Consider the following 17,323-nt stretch of genomic DNA (forward strand, 5'->3'; position numbering starts at 1 on the left):
GCCCCGCCCCAACCCGGCCCGGCCCGGCCCGCACTGGCGGCGGGGCTCGGGCCCGTGGGTGCTCTCTGGGTCCTGCCACCGGGCCGGTGGGTCCGGTCTGGATACGGGGCTCGGTCCTGACCCCGGGCTGGTTGGGCTCCTGTCCCGGTCTCGATCCCGATCCCGGTCTGGGCCGGCCCAGGGCTCAGTCCCAGTCTGGGTCCAGTCCCGATCCAGGGCTGGGCACTGATCCCAGCCTGACCCCGATCCAGGGCTCAGTCCCAGTCTGGGTCTGACCCTGATCCGGGTCTAATCCTGGTCCAGGGCTCAGTCCCAGCCTGGGTCTTGGCATGGGCTGCTCCTGGCCGTACGGGGGCACTGTGGGTTTGTCCCTGTGGGCTCCATCGCTGGGGCACCTCTCCACACCAGGGGTCCCTGCGAGGGAGCGGGAGGTTTCCCCCAGGCCCGTGAGGGCGGCTGGCAGCTCATCCGCTGCCCCTTCACACCCCCGGACCACCACAGGCACCGCAGGCTGTCCTGCCAGATGCTTATAGCACTGCAGGGCTGCTGCCTCCCTGAGGTGCTCTGAGGATCCCGGAATGTGTCCGATGCCAAAGCCAGGGAGCGCCATCCCATAATACTCAGTGCAACCTTGTTAAACCTATTCTGGCTGTCCGGCTATGATGGCAGCGTAGGGCTCAACACCGCTGCCGACTGCCCAGCGCCTCTGGCAAGCAGGGTGCTCGTCCCATGGGCAGAGGGCTGGGGGGCCCGGTGACACCCTGGCTGTGAGCAGAGCTCCAAGGCTGATCCTTGCCTGGAGAGCGTGGTCCAGAGCCAGAGGCAGCCCTGGGAGATGCCAGCTGCCCCCAGGCTGCCCCCGTCTCTCCAGGGGCCCAGCAGCACGGGCACAACTGCCCGTCAGTGCCCCGGCCCCTGGACAGAGAGCCCTTTCAGCCGGGGAGTGACGAAGCTCATAGGAATGCAGCTCCATCCTGTCCCCATCTCGTCCCTGTGGCCAAACAGCCCCCGGGGACTTGGCCTCTCTCTGCACCATGGGGCTGCGGGAAGTGCTCCCATGGGAGCACCCGGCTGTGTCCCATCTCTGGAGGGGGCAGGAGGGCCGGGGACAGCCCCTGTCCCCAAGGGCAGGGGTTTAAGCCTCTTTACCAGGGGTGGTGGCTCAGCACCAGGGAACCTGCCCATGACCCTGGAGCACACCAGGACGTTTCGGCCACCGCCAGAAGCTCCAGGCAGGGAGGCCCCAGGGTGCAGGGTGACAGAGCCAGGTGTGACCTCAGCTCAGATCCCGTCCCCAGCAGGTCCCAGCCCGGGCACAAAGCCCCAGACACCTGGTGAGCGCCAACGTTGCTTTATTTGGAAGGTGAATCCATAGGCACCGGAGAGGGGACTTGGAGGGGGACAGAGCCGGCATGACAGGCAGGGCTGCAGGAAGCCGGGGAAAGGCACTTGTGGTGGCAGAAGCCCCGCTGAGTGTCTGGGGCCGCCTGGGCCAGGGGCTGCACCGGAGCAGGCAGGGGCAGGCAGTGTCAGGGACCAGCCCTGACACGGGGTAGGGACAGCACATCCTACCCAGGGAAGGGGTAGATGGCCCGAGGGCTAGCAGAGCCCCCAAGCACATGGAGGGATTGGCTGGGACAGCACCTCATGATGGAAGCAGTGACTCAGTGCCAACCCCAGACCCTTCTGTGCCCCAGGTGGATCACGGCTGCTGCTCTCCATCCCAAAAAAGGCAGCAGGGAACCCCAGGTGACAACCAGAGCCCATGGCCAGCTGCTGGGGACAGCATCCCGCTGATCCAAACCAACACAGAGACTGGGGCAGACCCTCCCTCGCACCGGGAATGATAGAGAGGACCTGCCTCCAGGCAGGGCGAGGAGGGCTTGCGGCAGGGTAGCGCCAGTGCAGTGCTCCTCCAAAAATTCCCAGTCTCTGGCTGCCCGTTACTCCAGTCGACCCTGCATGGCGTCCTCAGGGCTTGGCACCCGGCAGGCTGTGGAGGCTGATCCAGGGCCGGGCTGGCTCCACCGCTGGCATCCTCTTCTCCTGTTCCTTGGGGAACAGGCAGCGTCCCCACAATGTCTGGCCCCAGCTCCCCCAGGGCGACCGTGCTGGCGGCAGCCCAGCACTGCCATGCTGCCACGCTCACCCTTCACCTCCGCCTCGCCACGGTCTCTGGGCAGCGAAGGCCCCCACGATGGAGCTGGAAAATCCCAAGACGAGAGTTTTCCGGGTTGATAAACCAAGTGTTGCAGAGCCAGGCAGGGCTGCACGGGCCGGTCTCCAGCACCGTTGGCAAGGCCGTGCCTGTCTCTGACGGAGCAGCCAGGCCCCAGGGCAGGCTCGGTGGCTCTGGGTGGCTCAGAGCCACCAACCTCGCTGCAGGGGGGCAGAGGAAGAGAACGACCCGGTGTCCGACTCCCTTCAACTCCAGGGATGCTCAGCTCCCTCATGGGGCAGTATGGCAGAGGAATTTACCCCCAGCCCAGGATCAGGCTGTGGCCCCGCTCTCCCTTCCCCTCGCCCCGCAGCCCTGTAGACTCGGCCCCCAAGGTGATGCCAGCTCAGGCTTTGCCCAGCACCCGCTGCAGGACCAGGGTGTCTCCACACCCCCAGAGCGCAGGGCAGGGAGGGGCTGAGCCCCGCGGGGCTCCAGCAAGACGGCGGACGGCGGATGTGTTCAGGCCAGACAGGAGGAGGGGCCTGGGCTGGGGAAGCCGAGATCAGAGCCTCCATTAGGGAAACGCAGAGGCACTGCACAGCTAGGAACGGCAGGAGGGGGCTGCCAGGGGGTTGGGGAGCGGGGTTTATGCCCACCCAACCCCACCACAAACCACCACCGCCATCTCAGCTCCCCCAGGCCAGTCCCCCTCCGCCCCGGGGACAGGTCAGCACCCACCTGAGCACGCAGCATCTGCAAGGCCGGGGGCAGGGGAGTTGGGCAGGGGCCCTGAGGGGCCCCCAGAAATTGGGGTCCCTCTTAGGGGGTCTCCGCTTGGGTCCTTCCACTTGCAATAGCCAACGTCTGTCCAGAGGTGGGAGAGGGGCCTGTGCAGCGGCTGGGTGTCCACGCTGTCTCGGCGGGATGCAGGGAAAGCCGTGCTTGGGAAAGGCCTCTGCCCGTCCATCCATCTGCGCAGGAGTCTCCGGAGGAAGCGTGGTGCAGCCAGGAGGGGATGGGGCAGCAGGGTCACTTGGTCCCCAAGGGGGGCTGTGCTCTGTCTGCAGGCAAGGAGAAGGGGAGCCGAGCGCCGCGGGGTCTCAGATGATGTCGCGCTGGTCCCGGCAGCGGCGTGACAGGCAGTAGAGCCCGGAGAAGAGGTACAGGCAGGCGGCGATGCCCCCGCAGATGGAGGCACTCAGGTAGGCACCGTAGAGGCAGTGCTGGCTGTAGCCCGGCAGGTTGCAATAGCTTTTCCGCCCAGCTTTGTAGCCCATGATGCCGGTGGCGGCCGCGTAGAGCCCCACGCCCAGCGCCAGGTCGTGCACCAGGTTGGTGAGGAGCCAGCGGGAGCCCAGCCAGGGCACCAGCGTCCAGCGCCCCAGCAGGCTCAGCCCGAAGAGGGCCAGGGTGAGGAGCCAGACCAGGACGGCGGCGAAGAGGGCGAAGTGGGCCGCCCCCTCGTATTTGTGAGCCGCCACCGTCACCCAGAAGGCAGCCCCCAGCGTCAGCTGCCCCAGGCGCAGCAGCCCCAGCGGGCTCCGCAGGTAAGCGCGGTGGAGGCTGAGGGAACCGCGGGCCGACGGCGGCCCCGGTGGAGGCGGCGGCGCTGCCGGGGGAACGGTGCGGGCCATGGCGGGGGGGCACTGCTTTTGCTCTCCGGCCGCGGCTCGGGCGGGACTCAGGGCCCCGGCAGCGACTTCCTCCGCCGGTCGCTGCCAAACATCTGGCGAGTAACGGTCCTCCCCGCGCGGGGCCTCTCTCTCCTCCCCGCCACGCCTCCCGACGGACACCCGCGGGCCGCCACCGCCTCCCGCCGCCGCCGCCGCGCCCCTCCCGTCCCGTCCGGGACGGGAGGGGTGCGGCGGCGGCGGCGGGAGACGGCGGCGGCTATGGGAGCGTACCGGAGGCGCGCGCCAGGGCTCCCCTCTACGTCACCCGGGATTCCCCCCTCGGTGTGACGCGCACCGGAGCTCCGCCCGCCCCCCGTCTATTGACGTCACTTGCGCCACGTGTCCTCCCCCCCCAACTCCCAGGGGCGGTGCGGCCCCGCCCCTCGGCGCCCATTGGTCCCGGCCGCGGGAGGGTGGGCGCGGATTGGCTGCGGGGAGAGGAGCGGGGCGGGTGAATGAATGGGGCGCGGGGCAGCGGCGGGACCGCCACCGCCGGGTCTCAGCGAGGGGCCGGCGGGGGCAAAGTGGGTCACGGCGGGGACCAGCGCTCCCGGGCATCGGCGGGCGAGACCGGACCTGCGTGCGCCTGCCCGGCCCGGGCCGCCTCCCGCGTTCCCGGGCGGCCCCGCCCGCGCCGTTGGCCTCCTGCCCGCCGGCCCGTCCCGCCCTCTCTCCCTACGGCCGCGGCGCGTCCTTCCCCCGCCGCCCGCCCTTCCTCACCGGGCATCCGCGCCGGATCCCGGGGAAGGCGGGACGGGCCGGCCGGCGGGAGCAGAGCCTGACTCCGTCTCTTCAGTGCCCGCAGCGGCCCGGGGCGATGGGGACGCCAGCCTCGGTGGTGAGCGACCCTCCGGGGCGGGCGGCGCCCGCAGCCCTCGCCCGCAAACGGGCCTCGGCCAACATCTTCCAGGGCGTGGAGTTGCCGGAGCTGCGGAGCCTGTTCCGGAGCGGCGGAGACGAGCGACCCGAGGAACGCGCCCGCCTCGTCTGGCGGTACGCGGGCCAGCGGCGCATGGCCCGGGCCCTGCGACGGCTCCGGCGGCGGCGGCCGGCCCAGCCTGGTGGCGGAATGGCGGCGCTGCGGCGCTTCGGCCGCCTGCGGTAGGTGCGGGCCGGGGGAACCGAGGTGACGGAGAGGGGGGGAAGCGCGGCCGGGTCACGCCGCTGACACAGGCCTCTTTCCCCCAGGATCGCGGAGAAGGAGCCGGAGGGCAGCCGCGGGGCCGAGGCACCCTCGGACTCCACGGAGCTGGGCCGTGGAGGAGCGGGGCTGCTGGACAGCAAGTGCCGGGACAGCCGGGCTCTCTGAGGACACTAATGTACTGGACTGGGTGCAATGGTTAATAAAAGGTAGACAGTGGTGGCTGCGTGAGGCTCTAGCTGTGTCCTGCCCACCCCTGGCCTTCCTCCAGGGTGACAGGACCTTGGTCGAGGCTGTTGTACGGGAGTTGTTGCCCTTGTACCAGTGCAAGGGGAATGGCCCCGACCTGCTCTAGGGTGCTCGGAGACACAGAGGCAGCCGGCTGAACGGCAGCTCTGTTATTCAGACTGTTGTATGATTTAAATACATTACATACATTTCTACAGTGCATTAGAACAATACATTTTGGGTCAGTCGGAGATGCAGCTGGGCCTGACTGGGGAGCTGGGGTCTCACTGCTGCCCACCCTGTGCTTGTACAGCCAGTGCTGAGCCCCCTCCCCACAGAGACAAGGGAGCTGCTCTCCCCTCCCAGGCTCAAGCAGCAGAGCCCCAATCCACTTTTATTTCCCCCCACCCCACCCCCCAAACATGGGCTAACAGGACAGCGAGACCCAACACCGGCTTCTCCCAGCAGCAGGAGAAGGCGCAGCTCAAGGCAAGCAGATGCAGGCAGCAGCCCCGGTACCGTTTTATACAACACAAGCTCAGCAGCTTCTGGGGAGAGAGGGGCTCACTGCCTCACCCACCCACAGCAGGCCTGTGAGATTGTCAGCACCAGAGCAGCCAGGAGCCCATGCTGGCCCTCCCCGTGCTCCCATCACACCTCCCACCCACACAGCAGAAGAGCCCCTCTGGCCCTTCCCCTGCCCCCTCAGCCCCCTGCCCCTCGAGGGGGCCCTAGGCACAGACAAGGCTGGCACCATCCTGGCTGCACAGCAGCCAGGGAGCTTGCTGGGGAGCAGGGGCAAAAGCCAAGCAAGAGCAGCCATGGAGACCTGGGAGGAGGGTTGGACTAGGGCAGCAGAGGGGGAGGCCACTTGCACCCGCCCTCAGCCTTCTCCAGCTGGCGGGGGGTGCTCCACTACACTACAGCTCCTTCCAGAACCACCCGCTCTTCACAAGGACAAGCCAGCACCTCTTTCCCCCTAGTGTCTAAATGCACCCCAAGCCAGCCCTGTGAGTTGTCCCTCACCTGTCCCCTCCTCGAGCCCCCAGCCAGAGAACAGCCGTTCATTGCGGTCCCCACTGCACCAGCAGGCAGCAGGAACTCCCCCTGAGGAAAGCAGCGTGCACGGGGTTGGGGCAGAGGAGGGACAGTGGAGGAATACAGCACACCCTCAGGGAAAGGGAGGGGTATAACCCACTACAGGCCTTCCCAGCCCAGCAGCCAGCATGGTGGGGAAGAAAAGGGCCAGTGGCTGGTGTAAAGGGCTGGACGGATCCTGGCCCGGGCAGCCTGCTCATCCCAGCCCCAAGCAGGGGTGCTCAGAACCGCATGCAGGCCAAGAAAAGGAGGCAGGGGCAGGGTCCCAAGCCATGCCACGGCTCCCGTGGATTCCCACACCTCCCCCTGGGCTCTGCCCCAGGCAGGGCACCGAGCTCCGACAGAGCTGGGGAGGGACCGTGCCCAACCTGCCCGGCTCCTGCAGTTCAGCTGCAGGTTCCTCCAGCCACACCTGCTCCCTCTACCCAGAAGGTTGAGTCCCTGCCACAGGAGCCAGCAGCAGCCCGGCTCCTCTCGCAGTGCTAGTCCGAGGCGGCCAAGCCCTGCCCACGGTTCCCACAGCTACCACCATGAGAAGAAAGGCTTCCGGCTCTGGAAGCTCTGCGTGTAGGACTCGCTGGAGGTGCGCTGGTGGGAACGCGCCGTTTCCACAATCACAGGTGGCATCTGAACCAGGTGCAGGGGGCTCTTCCCATCTTTTAGTGCCTGAGTCAGGTTCAAGATCTGTATGGAACAACGGAGCAATGCCTGAGCCACCCCGCCAGAGCGACAGGGAGCATCCACCCCACCACCCCTCCTGCCATACGGACAGGACGAGGCTCCTTGCCTCACCCATCTGCCTTCCCTACACACAGCTTACCTGGCCTCTCATGACAGCAATCTGCTTGTGAAACTGTCCCCTGTCAAAGCCAGGGTCTTTCTGCAAAACAGAGAGTAGAGAACATGGTAGGATCCACCCACTGCCCCACACCGTACAAGAGATGCCTATTCCCCAAGCAAGCCTCTCTCCTCCTGTCTCATGAGTTTCCTTCTTCTCCCCAACACTGAATCTTCAGCTCCTGGCAGAGGGATAACCCTGTATACCTCAGCCCAGAAACACTGTCAGGAGCTTGGTCACCTTTCTGTCCCCTGCAGCCTTGACAAGGGAGGTCCCCAACACCATCCCCGCTTTTCTTTCTCCCAAGCCATCCTCACCCACTCCCTCTCACCTTGAAGAGCTCATACAGATCTTCCTCTAGGTCTTTGACAAAGTTGGGGTCTGAGATCTTGGGAAGAATCAGGTCCTTGATCTCCTGTGAAAAGGGGATTTTGGCCTGGGGCAACCATGCCCAGTAGAACGGATCTGTGTGAGGAAGCAGGAGACATTAGAGCTGGGGAAGACAAAGGATGGTTCCACACGCCCCTGGGTGCCAGATCACCTGTGTCTAGGACGCAGGGTCCAGCACCCACTTCCTACAGCCTCTGCTGAGGCAGAGCTGCCCATGAACCCAGAAGGTCTGCAGAGGAACAGCTGTAGCCCTCTCCTCTCCAGCCCTTGAGTAGGATACCCAAGTGTGGAGTTGCATGGCTCACCAGGGTGCCCTGGCACAGCCTGAGGAACTCACATGCTCTCCAGGAGTCTGGGTGTTTCAAGGGAAAGGCCAAACCGTTGTCTATAGCAGCCAGCTTGATGATGGGCTCCTTCACTACCACCCAGTCACTGTCCTGGAAGGAAGCATAGCATGTCACAAGGAGGCCCCTCCAGCAGGAACAGTCCCTCTCCCACCTTCTGCAGCCCCGCTGCCAGGATCTTTGCCCTGGCTACCACAGAGGCACAGCAGCCTCTCACCTGTAGTGTGGCCCCTTGGTGTCTGCTTCATGTGGGAGGAGGACAAAGCTTTCCTCGCCCCCAGGCCTCACCCCAAGGATGCACAGGTCCAGCAACACCAGTTTCCCCCATTAATGCCAGCTGCATCCTCAAAGTCCCACTAGTCCACAAACCAACAATGCAGACAGCAACAGAAGACCCAGGAGACAAGATCAGGCCTCCGCATGCTCCGAAAACCAAGCCAGCTGGGAAATCTCCAGCCTGCCTGGCAGGTGGGCAGCTTGCAGGAACGGAGTCCCCCATGGAGCCCCTGCCAGCGAAGAGCCGCTCACCCGCACACCCGCGCTGTCCAGGGGACAGTCATACTTGATGAGCCAGTTGTCATTGCCCCGATCTGCAGGGAGATAAAAGCAGCTGTGTCAGTGCCAGGGCCTGACTACATCACACTGGGCAGAAGATTACTCCTCCGACCCAGAAGTAAGACAGACCAGTTTTAGGCCCAAACTCTACCCCACAGCCCTCGAGCTTGCTGCAGACCTGGGAAGCTACCATCAACCCCCACGCAGCCAACCCTGGAGTGAAAGGTCAGCCTGCAAGCCCCGGAGTGCTACCCCGAACCCTCCCAGCCTAGCAGGAACTCAGAAGCCCAGCATGAGATGGGATATAGGGGCATGGTCACGTGCTGCATCTCCAGATGTCCCTGGATCCTCACAGCTGGCAAACTTTTACCCCAGCACCATCGTGAATCCAGATTTCCCAGAAAGCAGGCCAGCAACCAGAGCATGGCCATGGTGCTGGGCAGCCACAGCAGTCACACTCTACTCACAGGCAGTTGCCACCTGGCAGCAACCAAGTGGTGCTAAGAGGAGTTTTGGGTGCCGGGAAGAGATGCCAAGCCCTTGCCCCCCTCCCATTTCTCCAGCTGGCAGGACGTGAAGAAGCAGACAGCGTCCCACACCAGGCAGCCAGCCCTACCTGTGTTCCTGATGATGTAGTCCAACACCACCAGCCGCTCAAACTGCAGCAGCAGCTGCCGGTTGGTGTTCTCCGGGAGCGGCTCAGCTTCAAACCGACGCAGCCAGTAGTCAGCATCTTTGTAGCCTTCCACAAAGAGCTGGAAGGAGCCCACCTGAGGCAAGGAGAGACTGCTTTACAGGGGGCCGTGGAGGACGGAGAAGCAGCAACAGGCAGATGCGGAGGCCGGCAGCCCTACCTTGGGTGGCAGACCAATGCGGTTGAAGCGCTGGCCGACTTTCGGCACCTTTTCCAGGGCCAGCCTTTTTCCTCGGGACTTCACCCTGTCGATGGCACTGTAGTTAAAGGTCTCACTGGCCAGATACACCACCTAGGGGGACAGGAGAGCAGACGTCAGCAGAGGTACGTACCTGGCAATTGTCACAGGACTGGCTGATAAAACTGAGACACAGCATTTCCCACAGCTCTGCCCAACACGAGGATCGTCACGGCTTGAGCAGCAGCAGTCCTAGTTCAGAGCTCTCAACACAACATCTCGGACATCAGCAATGCCACAAGACAAGGTGCAAGCAGAGCTGTGCAGAAGCACATGAAAGCCTCCCCAGGACGAGATCCCAGCAGCTATTCCCTCACCTTCGTGCGGGGAACAATGTTGAGTTCCAGTTTCTGGTCCACTAGGCTGGCACCCGCCTCCGACAGGTAGCCCTGGTTGAGGACGAGGCAGTCTCTCCCAAAGCAGCACGGGCAGCACAACTTCTGCAGCCACTTGGTCCACTTGGGGTTCAGCTGCCCGTATGGCTCCTCGTTCTTGGGCTTGAAGACGCCAATGATTTTCTGTAAGCCGGAGAGAGGTGGGCTGACACAAGGCAGTTGGCAGAGTTGGGACACTCTCCCCACAAGCCCACGTTGGGGACACTCAAGAACGGGCCCAGAACAGCCTCGCACTGGGACAATAACCAGCCCCTGGGACCAGGAAGACCATGCAGACAGGGGCTGGCAGGAACCCTTCTTCCCCAGCCAGTGTTCCATCCCACAAGAGCAGGGTGCTGCCCAAAGACGTTCATACCCAAGCTCATGCACCTCAAAATGACCCTCTTTGTCCCAAAAGACACCAGTGATAATGCTGTCCCCTGGTAAACATTCTAGTCCCATCCCAGCGACCTTTGGATGGCTGGGGAGAGCTACTGGTCACTGCCACTCATTACGTCCACACAGGAGAGGGAGGAGGATAGCAATCCCTGCCCTGGTTCCAAAATCCGTTGAATGGAGCTGATCCCAAGCTGACTAGAGGAAATGGGGCCAGGACAGCAGAGCAGCTGGAGGACCCCCAAGGAGCCCATGGCTTTGTGCTGGGAGTCACAGCTAGGGATGGCAGAGGGTCTGGCTCTCTGGGTGGCTACCAGCTGGTACCAGCAGCACAACCCAACAGTGAGGACAGCAACACAGGTACCCCACTGTTGCAGAGGGCACAGAAGCCTTGCACTAGATGCTGCACTGCCACCAAGCCAGCGTTGCCAAGCCACGCAGCTGAGACAAAGGCTGGGGCAAGCAGCAAGGCCACCTACCCCCGCAGGCCAGGCATCCCTGAGGGGGCTGAGCAGCAGCTCTGGGCTGGCAGCCCCTGCTCTGGGGTGACTCAGCAGCACATGCTGGGGCACCAGCTCCAGTCTGAGTGGGTGGCACTTCCCCAAGCCTAGCTAATGCCACAATGTGGAAATCGGACATGCATCCCAGCACCTCAGTGGGAAACCCCAGTGCAATCCCAGTCTGCCAGGGGCCAGGAGCCAACCCAGGGCAGGCGGGATGGATTTGTCCATCAGGAAGAGGATAGGTTTGAGGGAACAGGAGCAGTTCAGCCATTCCCAGATAACACAGAGGAGCCACTTCTGCTGAGTGGGCAGGAAGGCAATGCCCTCATCAGCCCCACGACTGCCAACATGTCCTTGGATTTGAGCCTGCAAGAGGCTTGTCGGGAGCTCTGGCAGCATGGAGCCAATCCAGCAGAGCAAGGCCCAGCCAGGCAGGGACAGTGCAGAAGTGGAGGCCAGAGGCCTGGCAGCACAGCATCATCCCCTTCCAGACAGACTCGTGTGGGGAGCAGCACTGGCAAGGAAAACAGGTCTGCCTGGCACCAGAAGCAGGGCAGAGGGAGCCGGGTCAGTCCGGAGGCGCCGCCACCACTTGGGGTAACCGCACTGCCAGGGCAGCACATCCCAGCTGGGACAGCCCAGGCCCTGGCAGTCCAGAGGGAAGCAGACACAAGAAAGAAATTTTTCCCCTGATGAGCTCACCTCCTGCCCACAACAACAATGCACTGTGCTCACTCCTGTACCAGCAATGAGGAGATTTTGGTGACCCTGGGCAGCAAGCCACAGAAACTAGACATACACTATATTTGCTGACGGCAGGGCAGGCCAAGGGAACCTGCCAGGTGACATGGCCAGGAGTACACAGACTTTGGCTCCTTGCACACATCCTCCACCAGCCCTCGCCGAGTTTGTGTCTCCTACAGCCAGGCAGCCTCTGCCCTGCCACCCTGCAAGGGCAGCTCATCCAGCCGCCCACCGCAGTGACACCACATCGCATATTGGGCAACAGGAGAGAGCACAAGAGCAGCAGAAGGAAGTGTGTATTGCCCCACAGTCGACCATCTCAGCTGGGATCTCTGCCTTCCGCAACTCCCAGGAGCCATGCTCCACCTGGGGCAGGAAAAGTAGGGCACACCAGAGACCAGTGAACCCATTCCTGCTTCACAGGACGCATCCCAGCACACACGCAGTACGGAAGTCACGGGAAGCAGCAACAGCTCAAGTAATTGCTCTGGGCGCTGCAGGTCACAAGACGAGCCGCCCTGTGCTGCACACTCACCCAGTCAGTGGCATGGAGATGGCTGCCACACAGCTGACCAGATCTATAGGGAACCAGCTACATGTTGAGGAGTTTTCCTCGATTATATCAACCATACAGCCACAGAGCAGATGTTTAACTCCAGTCTCACAGGCTGAAAATCAGCTCAGCTCTCAGAGTCGCAGCCCTAGGTCTGGAGTCACCACAGTCAGGAGATGCTGATGCACAGACCTGGGGGAGATGATGACCCTTCCCCTCCGGGCAGCAGAGAGCCACAGAATAGGCTGAAACAGCACTTGGACACAGCTGCCCCCTGCTCTCGCTGCTGGTCCCACTGCGCCTCTCCCCCGGGGAGCCCAGGGCGGCTCCTACCAGTCCCCCAGGGTCGGTCACCCCCTAGGGCTAGCATCCCCCAGTTTCCCCGAGACGGACACGCTGGGCCGGCTCACCCCCTGCGGGTCCTTGACGAAGTAGCTGCCGCTGGAGCCCTGCGAGATGCGCTCGGGGAAGATGCCGCGCTCGCTGGCCAGCTCGGCCCGCCGCACCACCTCGGCGAACTCGGGGTCCTCGGGGAAGTCGTTACGCTCCCGCTGCGCCGCCGCCGCCGCCTGGGCCTGGGCCTGCGCCGCTGCCTGGGCCTGCGCCTGGGCCTGCGCCGCCGCCGCCGCCGGGCCCCGCGCCCCGCGCTCCAGCAGCGGCTGCCGCTCGCGGTCGCGGCCGCCGGGGGAAGCGGGAGGGGAGGGTGGTGGCGGAGGGGGTGCGGCGGGCGGGAGGGTGCGCACGGCGCCGCCCGGCAGCCCGTAGTCGGGGGCCTGCGCCCGCTCCGGCGACACCAGCGGGCTCGTCTCGTCCATCGCGCCCGCCCGGCCCCGCCGCGCCGCGCCGCCCGCGCACGCCGCTTCCGCTCGCGTCACCGCGCCGCCACGCCCCATTGGCTGCTCCGCCCACGCCACGCCGCGCTCGGGCGTTGCAATGGGAACCGCGTCCGCCGGGTGAGGTAGGCCTGGAGGCCCCCCCCCTCCACGCCTCGCACCGCCGGCCTGTGGGGGGCTGCGGGGTGAAATCCGCCGGCCCCACGCCCCCGCCGTGTGCCCCACACAAAGATGGCCGCTCGGGAGCGGCGGCGGGCCCCGCTGCCCTTCGCAAAGATGGCGGCAGGGCGGGGGCGCTGCCCCGCTGCCGGCACGCCCGAGGAGGAGACCGTCTTGCCCCACACAAAGATGGCGGCTGGAGAGGGCGTGTCACACAGCTGGCCAATGAGCGGCCGCCTTGCTGGAGGTTGCTGTGGAGACAGCCAACGGCGGGCGGGGATGGACGCTGGTGGCGTGGCACCGCCCGGCGGGGCGGGGGACTGGCAGGGGAGGTGGCCGTGCCACCGCCCCTCGGCGGGACCCCCCTGGGGAGCGGTGCGGGCGGCCAGCGCCGAGCCAGGTGAGCGGGGGCCGCGGGTCCCGGCACCGCCCGCACCGCCCCTGGGCAGGCACCAGGCCTGCGGGCACCGCCACGGGTGCCCCGGTGAGGGGGCGTGCGTCCACCGCCCGTGGGTGCATGGACACGGCGGAGCGTGCACGCATCAGTTGTGGGTGCATGGACACGGCGGGGTGTGTGTCCATCAGCCGTGGGTGCATGGGACCTGGTGGGGCGTGCCTGCATCAGCCATGGGTGCATGGACACGCCAGGGTGTGTGTGCATCAGCCGTGGGTGCGTGGACCTGGCGGGGTGTGAATGCATCAGCCGTGGGTGCATGGACATGGTGGGGCCTGCCTGGATCAGCCAGGGGTGCATGGGCACGCCAGGGTGTGCATGTATCAGCCATGGGTGCGTGGACCTGGTGGGGTTTGCATGCATCAGCTGTGGGTGCACGGACACGGCTGGGCGTGCCTGCATCAGCCATGGGTGCGTGGACACAGTGGGATGTGAGTGCATCACCCATGGGTGCGTGGACACAGTGGGCTGTGCCAGCATCAGCCGTGGGTGCGATCACCACCTCCAGGCACACTACCCAGGCGGGGTGTGCATTTGTCCCCCGTGGGTGCGGGGCATGGGCAGGGTGTGCCTGCATTGCCCAGGGGTGTGTGGCCCTGCTAGGTCATGTACCCCTCACCCCCATGTGTGGCTCCAGCCCGTGGGTGTGTGACCCGGGCAGGTCGTGAGCTCAGAGTCGAGGTGTGGGCATCACCCCTGCTTGCTGTGGGTGTTGTGTGTGCAGGGCTCCGGTGCGTTGGGGGAATATCCAGCTGCTGGGCAGGCTGCATTGCTCACAGGGCAAATGCCGCCTGTCCCCCGGATGAAGTCACAGGTCCAGGCACAGGCCATGCTGGTGGTGGGAGCCCTCCCCTGCAGTCCTACAGCAGCACCCTCTCCTCCTGGCACTGCCAGAGGTGTCCCCAGAGGCACTGGGCAGCCGGCAGGCTGGGGAGCTGGTGCTGAGCTCCTGGTCTCTGCTATCAGCAGAGAGCACTGTTCAGTCACTGATCAGCTTGGCTGGGGGCCATTTCTCCTCCGGACACAAAGACTTTGCAAGTTCCCTGCAGTGCTCCCAGGTGCCACATCTGCCCGGTTAGTGTGGCTCAGCACCCATCTCTCCAGGGGTGTGCAGCCCGGTGTGAGCAGGGATAACCCCTTTGGAAAAGGGGAGCCCCTTCCCATCACAGGCACCGCCTGAGCCACCAGAGAGGCAGCGCCCAGCCTGCCTGCAGGGGCAGCTCCATACCAGTGCCTTCCCCTGGTGCTGGGGAGAGCTGTGCTATGCAGCAGCGGCTCTGGGGGTGTGCAGGGCTCTGGGGGCTGCTTGCTGTTGGCAGGCAGGTTTGCAAACCCTCGGTAGCTGAGCAAGGCCCTAGAGCCCCAGGGTCCTCTCTCTGCTCCCCCTCTTAAGAGGAGTGGTCGCTCCATCCTTGGGGGGTGAGCTGGGTCTGCTCGTCCTCCCTGCTGCAACTCGAAACCCCACAAGCTCTCTGCTGCCTCCCCTGAAGAGCTGGCACTGAGCACAACTCAGCAAGTGTCTCCTGTCCAAATACCTGTTTCTTCCCAGGGCTGCCCCAGCACAGCCAGGTTGGCCCCTGGCCTGAGCCTGCTGTGGTGCAGGACCCCCTTGGGTCCTGCTGGGAAGCCATGCTGGAGGCAGCCAGGTCCAGCTGGGCTCCTCTTTCTGCCGCTCGCTCACATTTCATGGTGCTGTGACCCTGTGGGCTCATGTCACCCCAAGCCCTGCAGTGGGGCAGGCAGCAACCCGAACCTGGTGGCTGGAGTTTCAGAGGCAGGGCAGGGCGGCTGGGGGTCACCTCCTCATCAGCTGTCTGCCCCAGCAGAGCCATCCCCTAGGCAGACACGTGTCTCCCCACGAGCCGAGAGGATGCAGGGCCTCTGGGTGAGCCAGGCTCTTACACCCACCCAGCAGCCGCCCTCTGCGCCTCTCCCTGCCAGCTCTTGTCCTGCGTTGCCGGAGGCTGTCGCCATGACCCTCACCAAAGGCTCCTTCACCTACTCCAACGGGGAGGAGTACCGCGGCGAGTGGAAGGAAGGTGAGACGGGGCAGGAGGGGATGGTGCAACCTCTGCCAGGGTCTGAGCAGCTCCCATGTCCCTGCCCAGCATCACACCAGGGCAGTCCCTGTCTCCGTCCATCCAGCACTGCCTGTTTTCTGTCCTCTCTTAGGTCGCAGGCATGGCATCGGGCAGCTGACATTTGCTGACGGCACTGCTTACGTGGGACACTTCGAGAACGGTCTCTTTCACGGCTGTGGTGTGCTCACCTTCTCCGATGGCTCCAGGTGAGCGTGGCACCCCAGTGTACACCCCCCTGGGCATCCCCGCTTGCCGCAGGGAGCTGCTGCCTCAGGAGCTGCTCCCTGGCAGGTACGAGGGGGAGTTTGTGCAGGGCAAGTTCAACGGCGTCGGCGTCTTCACCCGCTGTGACAACATGACCTTTGAGGGCGAGTTCAAAGGCGGGCGCGTGTATGGTTTTGGTGAGTGCCTGGCAGAACGGTCTGGCAGCCGCAGCCCTGCGCGGTCCCAGCTCAGCATGGCCCTATCCAGCGTCTCCTGCTCCATCCCTCCAGCCCCAGCCCCGGTGGGTGCTGCTCCTTGTCCCACCACTCCCGACCCTTCCCTCCCCAGGTCTCCTGACCTTCCCGGACGGCTCCCACGGGGTGCCCCGCAACGAGGGCTTCTTCGAGAACAACAAACTGCTGCGGCGGGAGAAGTGCCCGGCCATCATCCAGAGGGCCCAGGGCGCCTCCAAGTCTGCCCACAACCTGATGGCGTGACGGTGCCCCGCATCCCCCTCCTGCTGCGGTGGGGACCCCCACACCAGGCACTGGCTGGCCCCGCTTCCCCGGAGCAGGGATGTGGCACTGCTGTGTGGCCCCCCTGCCCTCTGCCTGCTGGCCACCCAGCCTTGGCGGGGCCGGGGGTCCGCAGCAAGCCCCCTTGCTGAACCCCTGCCAGTGGGGGGATGGGGCCCCCCTCTCTCCACCTAAGTGCCCCAGGGTGGCTGTGGTGCCTTCTCTCTCTGGCTGTAGCCCTAGCACCCGCTGGAGCAGCCGGGACCCAGCCCTTCTCCCCTCTCAGGAAGGCTGTGGATCACCGGGGCTGCCAGCTGGCTGCAGGGGACAGAGTGGGGGTGTAGGGGCTGGGGCTGGGCCCCGATCCCACTGCCAGGGTGCCTTGGTCATGGGCTGTTGGCTGGACCACGCACCCACAGAGGGGCAGCTCCTGGCCCGCTTTGCTACCCTGGTCCTGAGGCAGGGTGGGCACCCCGGGCACCCCGTGGCCTGTGCCCTCAGCTCTGGGTGACCGACCATCCCCCAGCGTGCCCTGGGCAGGGTGACATGGTGCCCCCAAAGGACCCAGCTTGCTCTCAGGGCCAGTTGAGGGTCTGTATCCCCCTCATCCCTGTGCCAATTCTGCCCACCTATTGCCTTGGGGACATGTGCAGTAGCATCCCCACCAAGGGGGACAGGGGGACGCCCTGCCTGGCCCGTGTCTGCTGCACACTGGGGGTGGGCAGGAGCGGTGACGAGCAAGGAGCAGGGTCAGCCAGAGCCCAGGATGAGGGGCATGAGCAGGGCTGCATGGGGTGCAGGGGGCCTGGGGAGGGCAGGCGGGGATAGGGGCATGGCGAGGCGGCAGGGGGCACACAGCTCCCAGTCTTGTCCCCCGCACGCATCCTTCATCTCCCTGCTTTGTGCTCACCCCCCGGTGCGGCCTGGCTGGCCACGGTGCGGGGGTCCCGGCAGCCCTCGCAGCCCGGTGGTGGGCTGGAGGGGCCGTGCCCTCCCTGCCGGTCTCTGCCCGCACCGGTCCTGTGCCTTGCCGTGACCCTGCCTTGTGCTGCCGCCTGCACGGGCCTCAGCTGAGTAAACCACGTTGCCAAACTCCCAGGGCCGTGTCCTTTTTGCCAGGAGCAGGGACCGGGCGAGGGGCTGCTTG

At 65.2% G+C, this 17,323-nt stretch overlaps 4 protein-coding genes across 8 annotated transcripts; 2 read left to right on the top strand and 2 right to left on the bottom strand.

Annotated features, from left to right (window-relative positions):
• Positions 1–1,335: 1,335 nt before the first annotated feature.
• MARVELD1 (MARVEL domain containing 1) lies at positions 1,336–3,974 on the bottom strand. Of its 2 annotated transcripts, none has more exons than XM_074590961.1 (2): positions 2,900–3,974; positions 1,336–2,708 (listed from the first exon to the last, which is right to left on the bottom strand). In XM_074590961.1, exon 1 carries the CDS (start codon positions 3,793–3,795, stop codon positions 3,262–3,264), a length of 534 nt encoding a protein of 177 aa, XP_074447062.1. In that variant the 5' UTR covers positions 3,796–3,974; the 3' UTR covers positions 1,336–2,708; positions 2,900–3,261. The 2 variants fall into 2 exon arrangements, with proteins under 2 accessions (XP_074447062.1, XP_074447063.1); XM_074590962.1 differs by having other exon boundaries at positions 1,336–2,203; positions 2,900–3,965.
• Positions 3,576–5,194, top strand: AVPI1 (arginine vasopressin induced 1). 2 transcript variants are annotated; one of them, XM_074590966.1, is made up of 3 exons: positions 3,576–3,708; positions 4,631–4,935; positions 5,023–5,194. In XM_074590966.1, exons 2-3 carry the CDS (start codon positions 4,652–4,654, stop codon positions 5,141–5,143), a joined length of 405 nt encoding a protein of 134 aa, XP_074447067.1. In that variant the 5' UTR covers positions 3,576–3,708; positions 4,631–4,651; the 3' UTR covers positions 5,144–5,194. The 2 variants fall into 2 exon arrangements, with proteins under 2 accessions (XP_074447067.1, XP_074447068.1); XM_074590967.1 differs by lacking the exon at positions 3,576–3,708 and having other exon boundaries at positions 4,277–4,935.
• A 164-nt stretch (positions 5,195–5,358) lies between these two features.
• Positions 5,359–12,865, bottom strand: PI4K2A (phosphatidylinositol 4-kinase type 2 alpha). Its single transcript, XM_074590959.1, has 9 exons — positions 12,341–12,865; positions 9,678–9,878; positions 9,283–9,414; positions 9,045–9,198; positions 8,402–8,463; positions 7,867–7,966; positions 7,471–7,604; positions 7,122–7,181; positions 5,359–6,985 (listed from the first exon to the last, which is right to left on the bottom strand). Exons 1-9 carry the CDS (start codon positions 12,821–12,823, stop codon positions 6,824–6,826), a joined length of 1,488 nt encoding a protein of 495 aa, XP_074447060.1. The 5' UTR covers positions 12,824–12,865; the 3' UTR covers positions 5,359–6,823.
• On the top strand, positions 12,845–17,268 carry MORN4 (MORN repeat containing 4). Of its 3 annotated transcripts, none has more exons than XM_074590965.1 (5): positions 12,845–13,322; positions 15,318–15,415; positions 15,549–15,663; positions 15,749–15,858; positions 16,010–17,268. In XM_074590965.1, the coding sequence occupies exons 2-5, from the start codon at positions 15,349–15,351 to the stop codon at positions 16,156–16,158; spliced, it is 441 nt and encodes a 146-aa protein (XP_074447066.1). In that variant the 5' UTR covers positions 12,845–13,322; positions 15,318–15,348; the 3' UTR covers positions 16,159–17,268. The 3 variants fall into 3 exon arrangements, with proteins under 3 accessions (XP_074447066.1, XP_074447065.1, XP_074447064.1); XM_074590964.1 differs by having other exon boundaries at positions 13,321–13,406; XM_074590963.1 differs by having other exon boundaries at positions 13,322–13,492.
• Positions 17,269–17,323: the final 55 nt, after the last annotated feature.

The sequence above is a fragment of the Larus michahellis genome, chromosome 6 (genome assembly GCF_964199755.1).
Source record: "Larus michahellis chromosome 6, bLarMic1.1, whole genome shotgun sequence".
NCBI lineage: Eukaryota > Metazoa > Chordata > Aves > Charadriiformes > Laridae > Larus > Larus michahellis.

Coding starts and splice junctions, on each gene's coding strand:
- MORN4 (XM_074590963.1), top strand. CDS start 13,440: ATGGACACGGCGGAGCGTGCACGCATCAGTTGTGGGTGCATGGACACG. Junction 15,416..15,548: donor CCGCGGCGAGTGGAAGGAAG/GTGAGACGGGGC, acceptor GTCCTCTCTTAG/GTCGCAGGCATGGCATCGGG. Junction 15,859..16,009: donor CGGGCGCGTGTATGGTTTTG/GTGAGTGCCTGG, acceptor TTCCCTCCCCAG/GTCTCCTGACCTTCCCGGAC.
- MARVELD1 (XM_074590961.1), bottom strand. CDS start 3,795: ATGGCCCGCACCGTTCCCCCGGCAGCGCCGCCGCCTCCACCGGGGCCG.
- PI4K2A (XM_074590959.1), bottom strand. CDS start 12,823: ATGGGGCGTGGCGGCGCGGTGACGCGAGCGGAAGCGGCGTGCGCGGGC. Junction 7,605..7,866: donor CCCAGACTCCTGGAGAGCAT/GTGAGTTCCTCA, acceptor TTCCTCACACAG/ATCCGTTCTACTGGGCATGG. Junction 7,182..7,470: donor ATCTGTATGAGCTCTTCAAG/GTGAGAGGGAGT, acceptor TCTGTTTTGCAG/AAAGACCCTGGCTTTGACAG.
- AVPI1 (XM_074590966.1), top strand. CDS start 4,652: ATGGGGACGCCAGCCTCGGTGGTGAGCGACCCTCCGGGGCGGGCGGCG. Junction 4,936..5,022: donor CGGCGCTTCGGCCGCCTGCG/GTAGGTGCGGGC, acceptor TCTTTCCCCCAG/GATCGCGGAGAAGGAGCCGG.